Below are 21,951 nucleotides of genomic sequence, written 5' to 3' on the forward strand. Positions count from 1 at the left end.
TATTGAAGAAAAAACTGCCAACCAAGAATGCTGTACTCAGCAATGCTGTCCTTCAGGAATGAAGGAGAAATAGACTTTCCCAAACAAAAAAAGCAGATGAAGTTCATCACCACTAGACCCCCCTTACAAGAAATACTATAGGGCATTCTTCAGGTTTAAAGAAAAAGGTAATAATTAATAAGATGAAAACATATGGATGTGTAATACTCACTGGTAATGCTAACCATATAGTCAAAATCAAATCTCTGGTATTATAATGGTGATACATAAAATTCACTTACAAGCTAGTTTGAAAGTTAAAAATCAAATGTAGTAGATACAACCATAACCACAGAAATTTGTTATTGTATGAACACTATAAAAATATGTGAACTGTAACATGAATAACCTGAAATATGAGGAAGGAGAAATAAAAGTACAGTTGACTTTTAAACAACACGGGTCTGAAATGTGCATGTCTACTTAGATGCAAGTTTTTTTTTAAATAAATACTTCTATAGTACTACACAATCTGTAGTTGGTTGAGTCTGCAGGTGCAGAACCAAGGATATGGAGTGCCAATGATGGGACTTGAGCATCTGTGAATTTTGGTATCCACAGCAGGTCCTGGGACCAATCCCCCACAGATAATGAGGGGACAACTGCATAAATTTTCTGTATGCTGTCAAACTTATCAACCTAAAACAGAATGCAATATGCACCACAACTTCCTTATCCGTTCATCGGCCAGTGGACATCTAGGTTGCTTCCATGTCCTGGCTATTGTAAACAGTGTGGCAGTGAACACTGGGTACATGTGTCACTTCCAAGGCAGCAAGAGAGACACAGGTGTAGAGAGCAGACTTTTGGGCGACGTGGGAGAAGGTGAGGGTAGGATGATAGGAGACAATAGCATTGAAACATGTGCCTTACTATATGTAAAATAGATGACCGGTGCAAATTTGATGCATGAAACAGGGCACTCAAAGTCAGTGCTCTGGGACAAGCCAGAGGAAGGGGGTGGGGAAGGATGTGGGAGTGGGGTTCAGGATGGGGGTACACATATGCACCCGTGGCTGATTCATGTCAATATATGGCAAAAACCACCACAATACTGTAAAGTAATTATTCTCCAATTAAAATTAACTAATTAAAAAAACAGAATCCAATAAATATATTTCCCAAAGAAAAACCTATAGTACATACACTTAGAATAAAGAAGTCAAAGCATACTGTCCCAAAAAGTCATCAGGTCTCAAAAGAAGACAGCAAGAGAGGGAACGCAGGTCAAGGGAGCTAAAAAACAGAAAATAATTAGTGAAATATCAATAGTAAGTCCTTAGCGGCCAGTAATTACTTTAAGGGTAAATGGATTAAATTCTCCAGTCAAAAGACACAGAGTGGCTGAAGGATAAAAACAACACCCAACAACATACTGACTGTAACAGACTCATTTTAGCTTTAAAGACACAAAGACTAAGAGCAAAGGGTGTACATATTTCAAAGAAATGGTAACAAGAAGGAAGGAAGGGTAGCTATATTTATATCAACAAAAATAAATTTTAGGCTAAAAATGGTTAAAAGAGACAAAGAAGATCATTATATAATGATAGAGGGGTCAATCCACCAAAGATATGACAGTAATTATTTATGCATCCAGCCCCTAAATATGTAAAACTGATACTAACAGAACTAAATGGAGAACAACAATACAGTAATACATGGGGATGTTAATACCCCACTCTCAACAATAAATTCCTCGAGAAGGAAATGACAACCCACTCCAATATTCTTGCCTGGGAAATCCCATGGACAAGGAGCCAGGCAGGCTACAGTCCATGAGGCTGCAAAAGAGTCAGACATGACTTAGCAACCAAACAGCAACAAGAAACACCCAACAATAATAGATAGATCTTCCAGACAGGAAATCGATAAGGAAACAGCAGATTTAAACAGCACTTAGGCCAAAAGGACCTAACAGACATATATAGAGTACTCCATCCAACAGCAGCAAAATATATATTACTCTCAAACACACATGGAACATTTTCAAGGATGAATCCTATGTTATGCCACAAAAGAAATCTCAACAATCCAAAAACATAGAAATTATATCAAGTATCTTCTCTGATACTTGATATAGTGATGTGAAACTAGAAAATAGTAACATTTTGTAATCAATACACAAATCATCACATTGTATACCTTAAATGATGTGTATATTAACTATATCTCAATAAGCCTGAAGAATAAAGCATTAACCTTATCTTACAGGTTTCAAATGCTCTTTCAGTTTGTCATTATTCCCTTCAAAAATATTTAAATTTTCTATGAGTTTATGTAGTGTACCAACCTACACCTTACAAAATTATCAATGCCTATGTACCAACTTGACATCATTTTTCAGTAACATAACATTTTTCCATATTGTCTTAGATATTTTTTCATATTGGTAAGAAACCAAATGTTGCAGGTACAGCTAACTCTCCATCTACATTCCTTTCCCTTACACAGTGATTTATCCCTCGAGTGAGAGTTAGAGTATGTGTATATAGTTCCCATGCATCTTTTTATATTATTTTTATATATGTATGTGTAATATATATGTGTCTAGTATATATATATATTTCTATATATTCATATAATAAATATCCATAAACATTTCTGTTTTGTATGTATTTAAGATTTACATAAATACTATCATACAATTCTTTCAATTTCTATTTTCACATGTTGAGATTTATTTATGTTGATTCATATAATTCTGATTAATTCATTTTAACTGCTCTACACATTTTTTAAATGAATAAATTCCCAGTTTGTACACCTATTTGAGGACAGTAGTTTCTATTTTTTCACTATTTCAAGCAATGATACAGTGAATATCCTTGTAGAAACTTCTTTTGTACCTATACACGAGTTTCTCAAGTGCATATGCCTACAGTAAGAATTTTGAATCCTATTATAAATCCATGTTCAACTTTACCAAGTAACATCAAATTGTTCTTCAAAGAGTACACTTCCCATTGGTAAAGGATAGGAGTCCCATTTTCTCATATCTTTATCAGTGTTTTATGTTAACATACTTAGTGATTTTTATCAGTCTAATATTTGTGAAATGGTATTTTGTGTTGTGTTAATTTTTTATTGTATTTATGACTAGTAAGTTTGCATGCATCTATTTTTAAAATACTGCCATTATTACTACTAGTAACAATAAAACTAATAATAAAATATATGAAGTTCTTTGCATGTATTAGCTTATCAGTCACTTATCACAAGAACCTTCTACTAACACTGTTGTATCAAAAAGAAAACAGACTAAGAAGGTAATTTGCCCAAGGTCATCCAGTAACTTGTGGGACTAGGGTTCAATGTGTCAATATGTCATCTTCCTTTATTATAAGATAATAGGGCTGGTGGTCATCATTTCATATTTCCCAATTTTAAAACTGGGAGATGCTCAGTAACCAGATGAATATATTTCCTAACTTAAAAAGAGAAAGGGAACATTATTTTATACCTTGTAAATAGTAAACTTAAAAGAGTCTACCAACATGATTATTATTATTCATCAGATTCTCCTTCCTTTTACAAAAGAAGTGTATTAGTAAATGAACAGTGATAGGGATTTTAGTGCAGTTACAAGCAGAAGCATCAGTTCCTTTGCACATATCCCTGAAAGATGTGTTGATTTTCAGAACTGCTATATTCAGAGTCCTTCACTTTTCATATATGTGAGTGCAGTAGCATTGAATTGGTATAGAATCTCTAAGCTAAGGCTGATTTATCTACAAGGTACTTTATAGTCTTCAAATATTTTCAATTATTTCTGCTTTGTGGACTGAGAGCTACTTTTGTTGATCTGGGTTAATAAACAGTTCTAGACAACTGTTTAATAGACTGAAAAGATGAGAGTAACTTCTGAAGTGATACTGTCAGCTCTCAGAACTGGTACTTTTCATAAAAGAGGGCAGTTGGATTCTTGCTGCTTGTTATACTCTTAATGGTGATAAGGTTTTAAAAAGTAGAGAATCTACAGTGGCATTGGAAGTTTAGGTTATAACAAGAGTGCCTGGGTAGCATCATCCTGAATCCTTGCATTCTAGTGAATTTAGCTCCTAGTACTTTAAAAAGTATTCCTTTTAAAGAGTATGGAGATCCTTATAAATCTTTTCAGTTATTGTCAGACTCTAGACTGGCGAGAATAATCAGATAATCACTTTCTTGAAGAAAATAGCATTAGAGTAGCCAACAGAAGTAAACAGAACCATTCATAGAAATAACTGATTATTCAGGGATAAATCTAAGGAGATAGTTGCTTAAGATATTGTACTCAAACCTATGTTGTCTTTACTTGTCAGAGAGGCCTAAGCCTGTGTTTATTAAGGTTTCTCTTTGAAGGTGAGGGCTTCCCTGGTGGCTCAGCCAGTAAAGAACCTGCCTGCAATGCGAGATCCCTGGGTTGGGAAGATGCCTGGAGAGGGGAATGGCCACTCACTCCAGTGTTCTGGCCTGGAGAATTCCATGGACAGAGGAGCCTGGGAGGCTACCATCCATGGGGTCCCAGAGTCGGACGTGACTGAGCAACTTTCACTTTCACTTTTTGAAGGGAAAGATGTTACCAGGTTAGGCACATTGGTAACACGTATTTGTCCCCACATCTAGCTACGTGGTGAACATCGGTCTGATCGACAAGCTTTGTGGCTGCTTCCTCTCGGTGCAAGGCCCGGTGGATGAGAATCCCAAGATGGCGACGTTTCTGCAGCATGCTGCAGGACTCTTACAGGGAATGTGCACGCTTTGCTTTGCTGTCACCGGAAGGTAAGGCCTCTACTCGATGTCAGTCTGGACTCAACTTTTGAAACATCTCTTGGACTTTGCTCATTCTGGAGTCGTTTCATAGGGATGTACATGGTCATCTTGGCCTCTTTTCCTGATTGTGCTACGTCTGTCCTTACTGGCTTCCCGTACTGAGACTTGTCTAATGTTTCTCATTTTTCCCTGGCTACAAGCTCCTATCAGAGCCTCTTTTTCTTGTTGGTGTCGTTAACTTATCTATAATTTCTGTAAGAGACCATCCAGTCCCTCTTCCACTGAGATCCAGGGAATCAAGTGATTTTCCTTGAGTCAGGAGGTCAGTAACAAAGCCTCGACCAATCAAGTCAGATCCTCAGCATAACATGGCACAGCCTCACAGTGCCCTGACCATCACTTGCTTTCAGTTACAGCCTGCTGGGTTCTTTATTTTCCCCTTTGTTCCTTCTTCCAAGGTATCTCTATGAATAAGAGAAGAGCCATCCAAAAACAATAACTCCATGAAGTCACTCGTGCCCCGTGGCCATGATTATAGCCAGTGTATCAGGAACTACTAGTAGCCTGGTTGGCTCTCTAAACTCCCCACCCCATCCTGTGGACTGTCCTCAAAAGCAGTAATTTTCTAAGAGAGACAGTAACCACCTCGTGTTCTTTCCTCTCCCTCCCTACCAAGTTCAGAATCGTTTGCAATAGTGACTCAGTGTTTCTGACAGGAATATGACATATTCCTCAGACATATTGAGGATATTCAGTAAAATAATTTGCTTACAATTAAAGTCTAAACAGCACTGCATGCCAATTATATATATATATATATGCTGTGCAGTGCTTAGTTGCTCAGTCGTGTCTGACTCTTTGTGACCCCATGGGCTGTAGCCCGCCATGCTCCTCTTTGTCCATAGGGATTCTCTAGACAAGAATACTGGAGTAGGTTACCATGCCTTCCTCCAGGGGAATCTTCCCTCCCAGGAATCGAACCCAGGCCTCCCGCATTGCAGGCAGATTCTTTACCCTCTGAGCCACCAGGGAAGCCCAAGAATACTGGAGTGAATAGCCTATCCTTTCTCCAGGGGATCTTCCCTACCCAAGGATCAAACCAGGGTCTCCAGCTGAGCTACCAGAGAAGCCCATATATCTGTGTGTATGCATATATATATGTATATGTAGGGATTTATCAAGAAAGAAACTATTTGAAGCTAATTAAATCTGATTACTTAAAGAAATCTTGTCCAGCCATATTCAATGTACCACAGTGCTAATGTCTCTTTTCTAAATATTTTAAAAGAGAATTTGTTTTCAGAAATTAACTTCCTCAACATTTGTTGGTCTGTTCTACACAGGACCTTGATAGCCACCTAGTCTTTATTCTTACCGAGTCCCTCCAGCCCCAGTCACATTTCTAGGAAGATTAAGACTGTCTGAGTATCAAAGAAGTCAAGCATGGCCTTTAGTCACTATTACACTTAGTCTGTTCCCTCTAGAAATGTAGCCAGAGGCTACCTTCCAGGGATTTGATGAGAACTCAGGAAGGGGCTATTTGTAGGTCTGTGACCTAGGTAAGTTCTGGTAGCAACAGTAACGGGTTCCACCCAGGGCATTGGCCCCTGCCAATTTAGAGGCCACCATGCTGCCCAACTCACTCTGTGCAGTAGCCTGGCCACTCCCTGGGAGGGATCCTCTCACCCAGAAGACCCTTGCAACACTGGATCTTTCATGTACATGCCATTATAACCTGCCAGCATCTCAAGTCTTTGTCCTCTGTACTCTTCCCTTGAATCCAAATGAATATCACACACATAAACATTTCCACATATGGTTGTTGTGTAGTTTGTGGGCATCAGCGTTCCCTTAACACATGGATTCAGTCACTTGCAATCTGTGGGACTTGAAAGAAGCTTAAAGGTCATTCATAGCCACTCATAGGGAAAGCAGCTGAGCCAAAATAATTTGAATTAGGACTCAAGGTTCCTCCCCTGGTGTTCCCTCTTACACACATAGTATAAACTATTAAACTATTTAGAATATGGGAGCATACATTTTGTTTCTTTGAAGACTTTGTCAATTACATATATGGAGGACACCGTCCTCTTCTTTCTAACACACACAACCATGTCCTTGTCTAGTAGACATTGACTGAACATCTGCCCTGGGCCAGACTCCAAGCTAAGTACTGAAGCTCCCCAGGGAGCCCAGAGTCTGTCAGAGGGTCAGACTTGTGAATTAATAGCTACAATGTAATAGCTGCAGCAGAAGAGAGGGTGCACAGAAAAGGAAATAAAGCACTTCCAGAGGAGGTCAAGAAGGGCTTCAGTGACCTAAATCGTAAAGGATCCAGAAGACAAGCGGAGTAAAGAACTCATTTGGGAGAAAGGGCATAAGGGTACTGCGTGATATAGCAGGTGTTATTGGCACCTGAGGCCTATTAGGTGGTCACCTGCCAGTGACTTTCTGTATTTCACTACCTGGGGATATTCTCTGGACAAGTAGCTGTTTGCTAGAAGTTGCAGGAGAATTAACACCCAGCAGTCACTCTCCAACAGTAAATTGGTGGATAACATCCCGGCTGCACTAACCCTCAATGGGACAGTCCTGAAGTATGTTCCTTACAGTCTCTCCAAAGGACCCCTTGGAGAGTGGTAACCTGTTCATTAACACACACTTGATTGACTTTTCTCCCTGCTGTCTTTCCTTCTCTACTTCCTCCCAGGTAAACATCACACAACCGTATCTTTGTTTCAGGGTCTGTTTGGGGGACAGCCCAAACTGAGAGTTATGGATATAGAGGACATTGTCTCATGTTCAGTTTGATGTGGTTTATAATAGGGTGACTGTGAAGGGAGGCAGGAGCTTTGACATTCAGTGAGCTCCATAAACGTTCACATTTCCGGTATAGGATGATCACTCCTAAAAAGTATAGAAACAGCTGGAATGGCTTGAGTCTAGTAGGCTTGAGCCCACTAGAAGGAGTAGGCTTTTTTCTTTTTATTTATTTTAATTGAATGCTAATTAATTTACAATATTGTAGTGGTTTTTGCCATACATTGACATGAATCAGCCATGGGTGTACATGTGTTCCCCATCCTGAAACCCTTCCCACCTCCCTCCCCATCCCATCCTTCAGGGTCATCCCAGTGCACCAGCCCTGAGCTCCCTGTCTCATGCATCGAACCTGGACTGGCGATCTGTTTCACATATGATCATATGTTTCACATATGATAGATACATGTTTCAATGCTATTCTCTCAAATCATCCCACCCTCACCTTCAGTTCAGTTCAGTTCAGTCACTCAGTCATGTCCGACTCTTTGCACCCCCATGAATCGCAGCATGCCGGGCCTCCCTGTCCATCACAAACTCCCAGAGTTTACTCAGACTCATGCCCATCGAGTCGGTGATGCCATCCAGCCATCTCATCCTCTGTCATCCCCTTCTCCTCCTGCCCCCAATCCCTCCCAGCATCAGGGTCTTTTCCAATGAGTCAACTCTTCGCATGAGGTGGCCAAAGTATTGGAGTTTCAGCTTCAGCATCAGTCCTTCCAATGAACACCCAGGAATGATCTCCTTTAGGATGGACTGGTTGGATCTCCTTGCAGTCCAAGGGACTCTAAAGAGTCTTCTGCAACACCATAGTTCCTTAGGAGTAGGCTTTTTAAATGTTGAGGACCTGTGGAGACAGTGAAAACAGAGAGGAACAGATACAGTGAGGACACCGAATAAATGTAGGTGAGATGACATAGAGCTTGATAATATGGGAGGATAAAAGGAAATGAGGAATCCAGAATGACTTGCAGGTTTCTGATGAAATTTTTGAGCAGTAGATGAGATGTTCTCCAAATTATAGGATATACACCACCATGTTCCATGATTCTAGACATGCCTAGGATTATCCAAGCAGACCAGAGTATGAGTGTGTGTGCATGTGTGCATGTAGATGTGTGTGTTTGAAGTTTATATATAAAATGATAGTCCATATGTTTGTGTCTGTGTGTGTATGGGCTTCCCAGGTGACACTAGAGGTGAAGAACCTGCCTGCCAATGCAGGAGACACAGGAGATGAGGGTTCAACCCCTGGGTCAGGAAGATCCCCTGAAGGGGAGGGCATGGCAACCCATTCCAGTATTCTTGCCTGAAAAATCCCATGGACAGAGGAGCTTGGCAGACTATAGTCCATGGGGTCGCAAAGAGTCCAACACAACTGATGCAACTTGGCATGTGTGTTGTGTGTATGCTCATAAAATGAAGTATAATTATTTATATGTACATATTCAACTGGATTTTAAATAAGTCAGTGATTAACCCTTAGTAGTTTGTTGTTGTTGTTCAGTCACTAAGTCATGTCTGACTCTGCAACCCCATGAACTGCAGCACGCTAGGCTTCCCTGTCCTTCACTATCTCCCTGAGTTTGCTCAAACTCATGTCCATTGAGTCAGTGACACCATCCAACCATTTCATCCTCTGTCACCCCCTTCTTTTTTTGCCTTAAATCTTTCCCAGCATCAGGGACTTTTCCAGTGAATCAGCTCTTCGCATCAGGTGGTCAAAGTATTGAAGCTTCAGCTTCAGCACCAGTTCTTCCACTGAAATTCCAGGTTTATTTCCTGTAGGATTGACTAGTTTGATCTCCTTGCTGTCCAAGGGACTCTCAAGAGTCTTCTCCAGCACCACAGTTTGAAAGCATCAATTCTTTGGCACTCAACCTTCTTTAGGGTCCAACTCCCACATCCATACATGACTACTGGAAAAACTATAGCTATGACTATATGGACCTTTGCAGCAAAATGATGTTTCTAGTAGTTTTTAAGAATTCTTAATCTGTTTTTTCCCAGTATAATTTCCTTCCCCAACCTCAGTTACTCAGCAGATTTCTTTTAGTAGGCCTTCTTATGAAAGCAGGTCCAGGTAGTTCCCTGGCTCAATTTACCTAAGAAATTCTTAGCAGTATCAGTATAATGTGCTTCTGAGACAGAGAGAAGAATGGTCCCTCACCGCTTTTCTTCCTCTTGTCTTTCTGTCTTCCAGCATTTCCTGAGCACTGCCAAGCTACAGGAACACAGCGAGTTTTCCTATCTCTTCTGATTTGTTTACCTCTAATAGTTACAGACCATTTTGTACTACTTCCACATCTTCATAGAATCGTATTTCTGAATTGTCAACTACAGTGGCCTGTTGAAAGCACTTCAGCAGGGTTTCGGCACAAGGTCATAGCCATGCCTGGGGAGAAAGGTAGCTTGGTGGTTGTTCTATTGGAGTAATTCACATAATTCTTGTTTGGGCTGCGTAGAGAAGCCAGCCAGAGCCAGAGTGTCGAGCAAGGCTTGTCCTCAAAGCCCTTTTGTGACCAACAGGAATAAGAGACAAAGGGGAGCCAGAGAAGCCTTCAGAAATTGCCTCTTGTGAACTGGCAGACCTGAGATAATTAGGGACACTGATGGATTGCACAGGGCTTTGAGTAAACACTCTGCAGTCTGCCAGTGGCTGGCCTTTGTGGTGGTGATTATAGCAGGTCTGCCTTTGCTCTCCCCTCCTATTGTGCCCTTAATCTTCTAATTTTCTCCTAGGTTTTGTGAAAGACAATTTAGGTGTCAGAATGTACTCTGTTAGTCTCTGCTTTGGTGTGGGTAGGGGAAGCACTAACTGATTATTTTTGTACCAGGCTTGGTTTTAGACAATAACTTGTGTTTCTTTAGTAAAAATTAAAATTGCAATCTTCAGGTGAAAAGGATTGATTTTATATTAGGAATATGTCAGAATTTTAATATGGGAATTTTTCACCAGCTATAATTCTTGATCACTGCAACAAACTTCAACAATCTGTAATACAACTTTTCGCAATGCCTGTTTAGCCTTTACTGTTGTCAGTTTTCCATTCTTGGGCCTATAAGAAGTAAAGAAAAGAGGATAGTTTTCAAATCTTGGGCCTATAAGAAGTAAAGAAAAGAGGATAGTTTTCAAATCTTGGGGCAATGACTCAACTGCCATAATTGGCTGAGGCTCCCTGCAGTGCCCTTAAGGTGCTGGCTCCTTTGCTGAACTAATGGGATCAGAACCATAATGAGTAATTACACGTTGCAACCAACACAGATCTTTCACTTAGTCAGCAATCATTTCTAAATTCATAACTATGCAAAGTAGTATAGCAGGTGGGCCAAGAAGTAGTGGGATTCAAAGTGAAAGAGTTTACAGTCTTTATGACTGCACAGATGAAAGAGAGAAACTTGTAAAAACTAGCTAATTCTGATTGGTTGGAAAATACTGTTCTGAATTCTACAATATTTTTGCACAAAAAGAAGTCTGTTAATATGTGTATTTGTTGTTTTCCACTTTTACATCTGTAAACAACACTGACAAAATAGACTCTAGCCAAGGTCCCTAGAAACGTGGGTCTTAAAAAGATAAGAATGATTCGTAATTTAGCCCATTAATTATGTGGATATAAATGAGTGCTTCTCAAGTGTTTAAGGGTGCTTGAAAACCATTTGTTCGAGCAAAGGTAAACTTTAACTCTGCCTGCCTGAATTATTCATTCATTCATTAGACAAATATTTATATAGTGCTTGCTCTGTGCCAGGCCCTGTGCTAGACTTGGGAGAAAACAAAAATGACTCAGACATTGATCATATCCTCAAGGAGCCGGTAAGCTAGTAAAGAAGAGGTGTATACAGATATCCGTGGTATAAGGTAGAGAGCAATACAGAAGATAGATGATAACATAGAGAAAGCACTCAGCATGCTGCTTGGCACATAGTAATTGCTTGATAAATATTGGATTATCATGTCATCATTGACAGAGTTCAGAGGAGGGAGAGACCACTCTTAGTTGCAGGAATCAGCTGTTTTCTAGAGCAACAAAAATTTAATCTGGGCCTTGAAAGATAAAAGGGTTGGAACATGTAGAGTTGAGAAAAACATAGACAAAGAAAATAGCATAAGCAAAAACATCAAAGCAAAAAAAATATGACGAACAAACAGAGTACGTGCTTTAGCTGGATTTTTAGATGTCTGTAGTGGTGATTTTAGTACTTCGCAGACTGTTACGATGTTCAAGTAAGATAATAAATATAAAAATACTGTGTGAAATATAAAATGACCTGCTGAATGTGGTGGTGACAGTGGTGTCATTAAAATCCTTTGATCAGGATCAAGACTCCACATTCCCAATGCAGGGGGCCAAAGTTTGATCCCTGGTCAGGAAACTATTAATAGATCCCATATGCCACAACTAAGAGTTTACAACTAGGACTTCCCTAGTAGCTCAGTCAGTAAAGAATCTGCCCACAATGTGGGAGACCTGGGTTCGATCCCTGGGTTGGGAAGATCCCCTGGAGAAGGATCTCCCCTGGAGAATGGCAACCCCACTCTGGTATTCTTGCCTTGGAGAATCCCACAGACAGAGGAACCTGGCGGGCTACAGTGCATGGGGTCACAAAAAATCAGACACAACTGAGCGACTAACACAACAGAACACAAGAGTTCACGTGCTACAGCTAAAAATCCCACATGCCGCCAAGTAAATAAATAAATATTTTTTAAAAGCCTTTAATTAGGGCAGTGATATACTAAGGACCACATTTGGAAGTTATCATGTGAAAATGTATGGGAGAGGGTACAGAAAGTGGGAAAGACCATTAACACTCATCTGGGCAAGAGACAAAAGGAATGGAAAAGAAGAATCTTTATCAATCCCCTCATAGTTTCTCTTTTTAAGTATGGTATCACCGGTGTCCCAGGCATCAGACTCCAGATGTCACCTCTGTCTCATCTGTCTTCCTTGTAACCCAGATCTAACCTGCTGTCACGTTCCACTGACTGGAAGGAACCTTACCATCAGAAGGAACCTTACCAAAGAACCCATTCTTTGGTTCAAATCTGTATCTCTTCAATAACCTTCCTCAGTTTATATTCGAGCATCTTCATTGACAGGGAACTGGGGGAGCCTCTGCAGTCCTTGATCGGTTTTAATGCTGTGAAAGCTTCTCCTTATACCAAGCTGCAATTCGCCCCCCCAACGCTGCCCGCTAGTACTAGTCTTGCTTACTACTCGGGAGCGCTCAGACCATTCTAACCCCACTCTTCTCCCATCTCACCCTGCCACACACTCTCCTTTGCTTTCTTCTTGTTCCAGTTACTGTGGCTATGTAACAGATTACCCCAAAACTTACTCACATGAGACGACAGTCTATTCATCTCACAAATTCTGTGTGTCAGGAATTCCATCAGACACAGGGAGAATGGCTTTCTTTGTTTCACAGTGTCTGGGCTTCAGTTGGAAGACCTGAAGGCTGGAGGTTGGAATCATCTTTGTACTTGTCACACATATCTGTTCTCACCTGCATCCTTTCTTCTCTGCACTCTCATGCTCACTGTTTGTTGGGGACCTTTCCATTTGGTCTCTCTGCACAGGCTAACTTGGGCTTCCTCACAGCATGGTGACAAGTTCGACGGAGGAGCACCCTGACAAAGGAGAGAGCCAAGTAGAAACCATGTCATGTTTTATGACCTAGGTCAGGGGTCATGCTGTATCCCACCACTGAATTCTCTTCAGCAAAGCAGGAACAGAGTCCCACCCAGCTTCAAAGGGAAGAGAAATAGACTTCATCTCTTTGTGGTGAATATAGTTTCTAGAAGAGCATATGATACCAGAAATACTGCTGTGGCCATGTTTGAAAAATACAGTCTGCCACATTCCGGCCTACCCTAGAGATCAATGTTTTCCCAGTATCCTGTTCTCATCTGTATTCTTTCCTCTTTGCACTCTCATGCTTGCTATTATCACCCCTCTCTTGGTATCTTTAGCCACTGCCCTCAGAAAAAAAAGGCTTGTTCGTATTGGGAGATGGGAAATGAAGTAACTGCAATAGGATTAAGCAAGTGGAACTAAAGGAAATAACATTTGTTGAACACCATTTACGTGCCCCAGATGAAGGGCACTTCATGAGTTATCTCCCAGCAATCCTCACACTGTCCAGGGGGTCATTACAGCCTCTAGACTTATAAGGAAGAGTGACTGTCCTCATCCTTCAGGTTTGGAAAGTGAGAAGAATACAGGAATGTCTGGACTGTCTCTGTATTCACAATTAAGCAAATGTTTGTAGAGAGATTTCTAAGAGATCTGTCCCAGCTGGTAATAAAGCTGTAGTTGACTTGTAAGGGCAGAAGGATTATCGCTTCATTGCTGTGATTCACGCTGTGTGTCTACTGTGTGCTAGGCACTATCCCAGAAAAAATGGGCTGTCTGGGCCTGACCCACAGGGCTAGCATTTAGGGGCAGCCTTCTCCGGCTACGACTCCCAGAGGGGATAGGATGTGATGAAGGAAGTCTGTCAGTGTGTATGCAGGCTCACCAGACTTAGCATAGCAAAATCTGTCTGGGGTACACTTGCAGCTGAACCCACACTGATTCTAGGACTCTGGCGGTCAGGATCTCAAGAGGAAAATCCTTTTATAAAGTTGTGTTGAAGAGCATGGGTTTGGGAGTCGGAGAAATATGAGTGCTGGTCCTGCTCTCCTAGCTTTGTGACAAGTGACAGATTCTTTAGCTTCTCAGTGTCTGTTTCCTCACATTATGAACATGAATTTGCTAATTCTTCTTCAAAGAGTGGGACAAAGAATGGGGCAGACAGGGACTAAAATATCTGTCAGCCTGAACTGCCCAAGGTAGCTTTTATATATATATTTATTATACCCCACTCTGCTCCAAAAAGATCTGAGTTGGGTTACAGAGTATGTGTGTCTTTTTATTTTTAAAAAAAATGAAATAATTATAATAAAAGATAATAGGGAAAAGTAAATTAATCCAGAAGCAAGTAAAATTAAGACATAAACTGTATTCATAAACAAGGTCCTGATAGACATTTCCTCTTGGAATTCCTACTTGCAATTTCTTCCAGGAACTGATATTTAATATGTCAGATTCTAAGCTCATTGGCTTTCATCCAAAGTTGGCTTTTTTTCCTCCTGATTACCTTATGCTTCTCATGATTCTAGTCATATGAACAGATTTTACGACCCCAAACCTTTATTATTTTTAACTTCTTTCTTTCAGAATCCAGTCCTACCCTATCTAATTAAATAAAAATAAAAAAATACTTGCTTCAGAAGTGTGAGATGGCCCCTACTATTTATACCTATGACTTGATATCTGTCTACTTCTAATTCACTAGATCTTTGTCCTGAGTATGTCTTCAAATGAAAAGATTTCCTTAAGGAGAGAGGCTAAATATCCTAGCAGCTCCCCTTTAGGCACCTAGCACCTGGGCTAGAAACAAAATAAGAAACTGGGAAATAGCCATGACTGGCAGTGTTAGCAAATACCAGTGTGTACTAAGGACCTGTGCCAGGGCTCCATTTCCTGTACCCACTCTTAACATATAAAGAAGAGTTGCCCATGTCTCACGCTCTTCTCCCCCTAAGGTGAGAAGGAGACATCCAAGGCCTTCATGCCTTCGGTATACCTTACTGAAACCAGTTCTCTCCTTCTCTCTGTCTCTGTCTCTCTTCCATTGCTTTAGCAAATCTTTATTAATTGCTATTTACTCACCATTTATGTGCCAGACATTTGTTAGTTGCTATTTACTTACCATTTATGTGCCAGTCAAGGTATTAGGGATCCAGTGGTGAACATAAACTCCATGGAGCTTGCAGTCTAACAGGAGAAAAAGATGACAAACCAGTAAATGAATAAGATAATTTCAGCTAGTGATAGTGATACAAGAAAATAAGGCAGAGTAATACAGCAGAGTGACTTGGGTAGACAGAGTGGTCAGGGGAGGCTTCTCTGGGAAGGTGATACTGAAGCTAAGCAAATAGAGGAGCTAAGCCTACTCTATAGAGACTGAAGGGAAGAGTATTCCAGTTGAACAGAACAGGAAGTTGATGACTCCCAAACATCTGAAGTGGGTGTGTACCAGAAGCAGAGAAGGCAGTGTGCTGGAATGTGATGAGCAAGAATGTGCTAGGAGATGAAGTCAGAAAGTAAGGGCCAAGAGATGAGAACAGAGGGTGAAAGTTTGGCTTTTATTCCAAGTGTGGTAGGAAACCACTGGAGGATTTTAAGCAGGAGAACAGCATGATCTGATTATTTTAAAAGTAATGGATTTTATTCTGTGTAGAAAGAATTATAGGGGAGAGAGTGGAAGCAGGAAAGATTGGTTAGGAGGGTACCACATCGTGCAACCCAGATATGACATTGTCCCCTCCCAGTTACTCACCCAGAAGAAGTAATTGCTTTCTTTTGGCAACACAGCAGACAGAGCCTCTGACAGAGCTCCTTCAGCCTAACTGCCAAATACTAAAGATAAGAGAAGCCCAAAATGTCAGCTAAACTAGCCAAAATCAGCACAGGACCCTTTTGTGTTTACAGTCACTATGAGAACTGAAGATAGAGAGGTCAGAACTGTCCCACGTGAGAAGCACTCTTGCACAACCCTAGCGTGTAGTTCCAAGATCTAAGACCATATGCTGTTGCCTGTCATCCAGAGCCTACCACCTTCTCACCTCATGGGCTCCGCCCTGCCCTTTCTCCATTTATCTTTGGTTGCCCCAAGACTGTCCTGAGCTCATCACCATTTTAGTTTGAACTTTCTCGGGCCTCCATTCAGACCTCTGCCAGGGACCAGAGTTTCTTCTTAGGGGCCTCACCCTTTACCTTCCATTCTCGTTGGTGTCCTCCTGGTCTTCCTCTTACTCCAGCGTGTTTTAGTTTGTTGATCCCAAACCGCAGGAATGGCTTCCTATCTGTTTTCATTGTCTAGCACTTCTCTTCCCAAAAGGGCTTCCTTCTCAAAAGTTCCTGTTTGAATGAAATTGAAATTCATAACCAGATGAAACTCTTCTCAAGTATAAACCAGTCTCCCCCTATCTAATATTCTCACTCTTTAGTTGCCCATATATTTTCCCTCTTCTCTAACCAAATGTCCAGACAGTCTTATAGCGCTTACACATGTATCTTTTCCACTTTTAGTTTTCTCTTGCTCTCATATCTCCAATAAGTCATCCTCATTCCCTTCTACAGGGCTCCAAATTAGAGCTACATTAAACAAGTTATTTTCTCCCTGTAGCGTATACATAACATAGTGTGTGGGAGAGGGAGGAGACTATAATTTTCAATGTAGATTCACATCTGTTATAACAGTCCAGAACTGAACAGAATCTTAGACATCATCCTGTTCAGTGCCCAGCCAAGTTTTGATGCCACAGCCCTCTGCCACTTCAGTGAATGTGTTCCTCTACTTATTGCAGAATAGTTAAGAAAGTAATACCTCATCAACAGCCCATTTAACTTTTGAGTGTTCTAATTGTTAGAAAATTTTCTGTAAGTTTAGTATCTACTTTTGGGTAACATCTCTCCTCTGGGATCATAAGTAACAGTGTAATACCTCTTCACTTTGAAGATAACCTTTTAGCCCCCAGTTCTGAAATAAATTTCCCAATTCCTTCAAATTTTCCTCAGATTATGTTGTTTCATATACTTTTCCCACCAGAAATCACTTTCCTTGGGAACTTTGTGATGCATCAGTGACCTGAACGTGGTACTTAACCCAGTGCTAGAACCAGTACTTCCAGAGTGGTTGTTCAGTGCAGTGTAGCAGGTTAAACCTTTCTTGTTGCATATACTGTACTCCTGTTAGCTCAGTCAAAATTGAATTATATTCCTTGGTAATCAGGCAAGACTGTTTCTTTATTTGAATAGGCATATAACTTATATGCTAAATCTTTTTTCCCCCACTTACTGTTGAAAACTATATTCCAGTCCCCTATCCCTCTTCCCATCCTAAATGTATGCAGTTAGTTTTTATAATCTAAAAATAGTGTTTAAGTCATTTCTATAAATTTTACCTTTCTTAGTTCTCATTTTTAATTAAACTTTTTTATTTATTACTCCCTTCTCCTTGAAACTATCTTCACTTTGCTTCTAGAACATCACACTTCCTTGCTTTTCCTCCTACCCCACTGGTTTCTGTTTTTCAGTTTTCTTTGCTGATTTACTCTCATCTTCCCAACTTCTACATGTTGGAATACCCTACAGCTCAAGTCTCAGGCTAATTTATGTTCACTCACTAGATGAGCTGGCTTTAAATACCATCTGTCTGTTGATGACTCCCAAATATCTCAAGCCCAGATCACTCCTCTGAATTCAGACTTGTATATTTATTCATTTATTCAACAAATGTCTACTCAGTGGCTACTCTATGTCAGATACTGTTCTAAACCTTAGGGATGAGATATACAGAATTCCTCACCCTTGGAAAGCTCATTTTATCCTACTTCCAATCCAGTATCTTCACTTATATGTCTAATAGGCACCTTGAATTTAACATGCTTACAGCTAAGCTCCTCATTGTCCTCCCCAGACATTCTCTATCCACTATCTTCCCTGTCTCTGTAAATAGCTGCCACATTCTTTCAGTGACAGGATGAAAATCACTGAGCCATTTTTCACTCCTCTTTTTCTCATATTTATGTTCAGTCTATCAGGACATCATTTTGCCTTTCCTTTCTGAAGATTTTCAGAATCTACTCACTTCTTACCACATGCCTGGCTACCATCCTGGTTCATCCACCATGATTTCTCACTTAGATGATTGAAACAGTCTCATAATTGGCCTCTCTGCTTCTGCCTTGGCTCTTCTAAAAACTTTAACCAATTATCTCTAGTGATTATTTTTAAGCCAAAGTCATACTACCTCACCCCTCTGCTCAAAACTTTACAATGACTTTCTGTCTCCTGCAAGGAAACCCTTATAATGTCCTTCCAATGGTCTGCAAGCCCCTATCTCATCTTCCTATTTCTTCTCTCACCTCTTCCACCATTGTTCTTCTGCTTGCTCAACCAGGTATAGCCACACTGGCCTTATTGCCATTTCTTGAATATGTCATGCATGCTCCTGGCTCCAAGCCTTGGGACTTGATACTCCTCTCCCTAAAACACCCTTATTCCAGGTATCCACATGGTTTCCTTCCTCACTTCCTGTAGAATTCTGTTATGTAACACTTTAGGAAGGACTTCCCCAACCACTCTGTATAAAATAGCATGATACACACCCCCTACATCTTCATTCCCTACACATCTGCTTCCCCTTTACAGCACTGAGCACACCTGACATACTGTATTTATTTGCTCATTGTATCTCCTGTACTAACAGGTAAGCTTTATGAGAAAAAGAACGTAGATTTTACTACTGGGTCCTAGTGCCTATAAAAGTGCTTGCCACAAAATAGGTCCTCAAAAATATTTGTTGAATAAAGAATTATCAATGAATAGGCCCATTGTGGTAGGCAGAATAATGCCCCTCCAGAATATTCTACCCCAAAGCAAAATACACATTCTTCTCAAGTGTACATGTGACATTTTACCAGGTAGAATACATGTTAGGCCACTAATTAAGTCTCAGTAGACTGGACATCATACAGAATCTCTTCTCTGACCATAACAGTGTAAAGTAAGAAATCAACAATAGAAATAAAACTGAAGACTCACAGATTTGTGGAAATTAAACAAAACACTCATAAACAACAAATGGTTTAAGGAATAAATCACAAGGGAGCTTTGAAAATACTTAAGAGAGGGACGAAAACAAAAACACAACATCTCAAAACTTAGAGCCTAAATCAACTGACAAAATGGCAATAGAGTGGCTGAATGGATACAAAAATAAAACCCACATATATACTGTTTACAAGAAACTCACTTCAGATCTAAAAATACACACAGACTGTAAGTGAGAAGTTGGATAAAGGTCTTCCATACAAATGGAAATCAAAAGATAAATGAGGTAGAAATACTCATATCAAACAAAATAGACTTTAAAACAGACTGTAATAAGAGACAGAGGAATATTACACTGATCAAGGATCAATCCAAGAAGATATAACAATTGTAAGTATATATGCAGCAAACATAATAGCTCCTAAATACATAAAGCAAATATTAAAAGACATAAAAGGGGGGCTTCCCTGATGGTCCATTGATTAAGAATTCACCTGCCAGGACAGAGGACATAGGTTCAATCCCTGGTCTGAGAAGATCCCACATGCCATGAGCAACTAAGGCCACGAACCACAACACTGAGCCTGTGTGCCACAAATGCTGAAACCCACATACCCTAGAGCGCATGCTTCACAACAACAACAAAAAAGGCACCGCAGTGAGAAGCCCATTCATCACAACTAGAGAAATCCCTGTGCAGCGATGAAGACCCAGAGCAGCCAAAAATTTTAAAATAAATATAATAAAAATTAAAGACATATAGGGAGAAATTGACAATACCACAGTAATAGTTGGAAACTTTAATATCCCACTTACATCAATGGACAGTTCATCCAGACCAAAAAATCAATAAGGAAACCCTAGCCTTAAATGACACATAGACCATATGAACTTAACAGATATATTTATAAGAATCCATCCAAAAGCATTCTTTTAAAGTGAACATGGAACATTCTCCATGATAGATTGCCTACTAGGCCATAAAATAAGTCTCAGTAAATTTAAGAAAATTTACTGAGAAATCATATCAAGCATCTTTTCCAGCCACAACTCCATGAAACTAGAAATCAATTACAAGAAAAAAACTGCAAAAATTACAAACAAGTGAGGCCAAACAATGTGCTACAAAACTGCCAGTTACAGTAAACAAAACGTTATGTCACTGCTACAAAAACAGACACAACTCAATGAAACAAAAATCAACCCACACACTTCTGGTCAATTAATCTATGATAAAAGAAGCATGGATATTCAAGGGTGAAAAAACAGTCTCTTAAATAAGTGATGTGGTGAAAACTGTACAGCTCCATGTTAAAGAATGAAATTAGAGCATTTTTTCACATAATATGCAAAAAACTCAAAATGGATTAAAGACCTGTTCTAAATGTGAAACCCAAAACCACCAAACTCCTAGAAGAAAACAAGCAGGGTACTCTGACATAATTCCAATATATTGGGGATCTGACTCCTGAGGCAAAGAAAATAAAAACAAAAATAAGCAAATAAGACCTAATAAACTTAAAAGCTTTTGCACAGCAATGGAAACCATTGACAAAATGAAAAGACAACCTATTGAATGGGAGAAAAGTTTTGCAATTCATACAACTGATAAGGGATTAATATCCAAAATATATAACTAGCTCATACAACTAAATGTAAAAAAAAAAAACCATATTAAAAAATGGACAGAAGTCATGAAAGGACATTTTTCTTAAAGAAGACATACAGATGGCCAACAAGCACATGAAAAGATTGTCAGCATTGCTAATCATCAGAGAAATGCAAATCAAAATCACAATAAAATGAAGCTAGAGCACATCTTCACAGCATACACAAAAATAAACTCAAAATGTCATAAAAACTTAAATATAAGACACAAAACCGTAAAACTCTTAGAGAAGAACATAAGCAAAACAGTCTCTGACATAAATCTTACCAGTGTGTTCTTAGGTCAGTCTCCCAAAGCATTAGAAATAAAAGCAAAAATAGACAGGTGGGACCTAATCAAACTTATAAGCTTTTGCACAGTAAAGGAAATTATAAAACAAAACAAAAAGACATCCTGCAGACTGGCAGGAAATATTTGCAAATGATGCAACCAACAAGGGCTTAATTTCCAAAATATGCAAACAGCTCCTACAGTAAAATAACAGAAAGACAGACAACCCAATCAAAAAATGGGCAGAAGACGTAAATAGACATTTCTCTAAAGACATACAGATGGCCAATAGGTGCATGAAAAGATGCTCATTATCACTAATTATTAGAGAAATGCAAATCAAAACTACAATGAGGTACTACCTCAAACCAGTCAGAATGGCCATTATTTACAACTCTATAAATAGTAAGTGCTGGAGAAGATATGGAGAAATGGGAATCCCTTTATACTGTTGGTGGGAATATAAATTGGTACAGCCACTACAAAAACAGTATGAAGATTCTTTAAAAACTAAAAATAGAGTTGCCATATGATCTAGCAGTCCCATTCCTGGGCATATACAGTACCCCGACAAAACTATCATTTGAAAAGATATATACACCCCTATATTCATAGCAGCACTATTTACAATAGACAAGACATGGAAACATCCTAAATGTCCATCAGCAGATGAATGGGTAAAGAAGATGTGGTACACACACACACACACAATGGAATATTACTCAGTCA

General features: G+C 39.7%; 1 protein-coding gene across 8 annotated transcripts in view; it reads left to right on the forward strand.

The window, feature by feature from the left end:
- The window catches only part of SCAPER (S-phase cyclin A associated protein in the ER), a 400,938-nt gene that overhangs the window by 332,690 nt on the left and 46,297 nt on the right, over positions 1-21,951 (forward strand). For all 8 annotated transcript variants that reach the window (XM_020886983.2, XM_020886986.2, XM_020886987.2 and 5 more), the window contains one exon: positions 4,648-4,803. In XM_020886983.2, the coding sequence (XP_020742642.2) occupies positions 4,648-4,803 (156 nt within the window). The remainder of the gene's footprint in view (positions 1-4,647; positions 4,804-21,951) is intronic.

Source organism: Odocoileus virginianus, chromosome 16, assembly GCF_023699985.2.
Source record: "Odocoileus virginianus isolate 20LAN1187 ecotype Illinois chromosome 16, Ovbor_1.2, whole genome shotgun sequence".
NCBI lineage: Eukaryota > Metazoa > Chordata > Mammalia > Artiodactyla > Cervidae > Odocoileus > Odocoileus virginianus.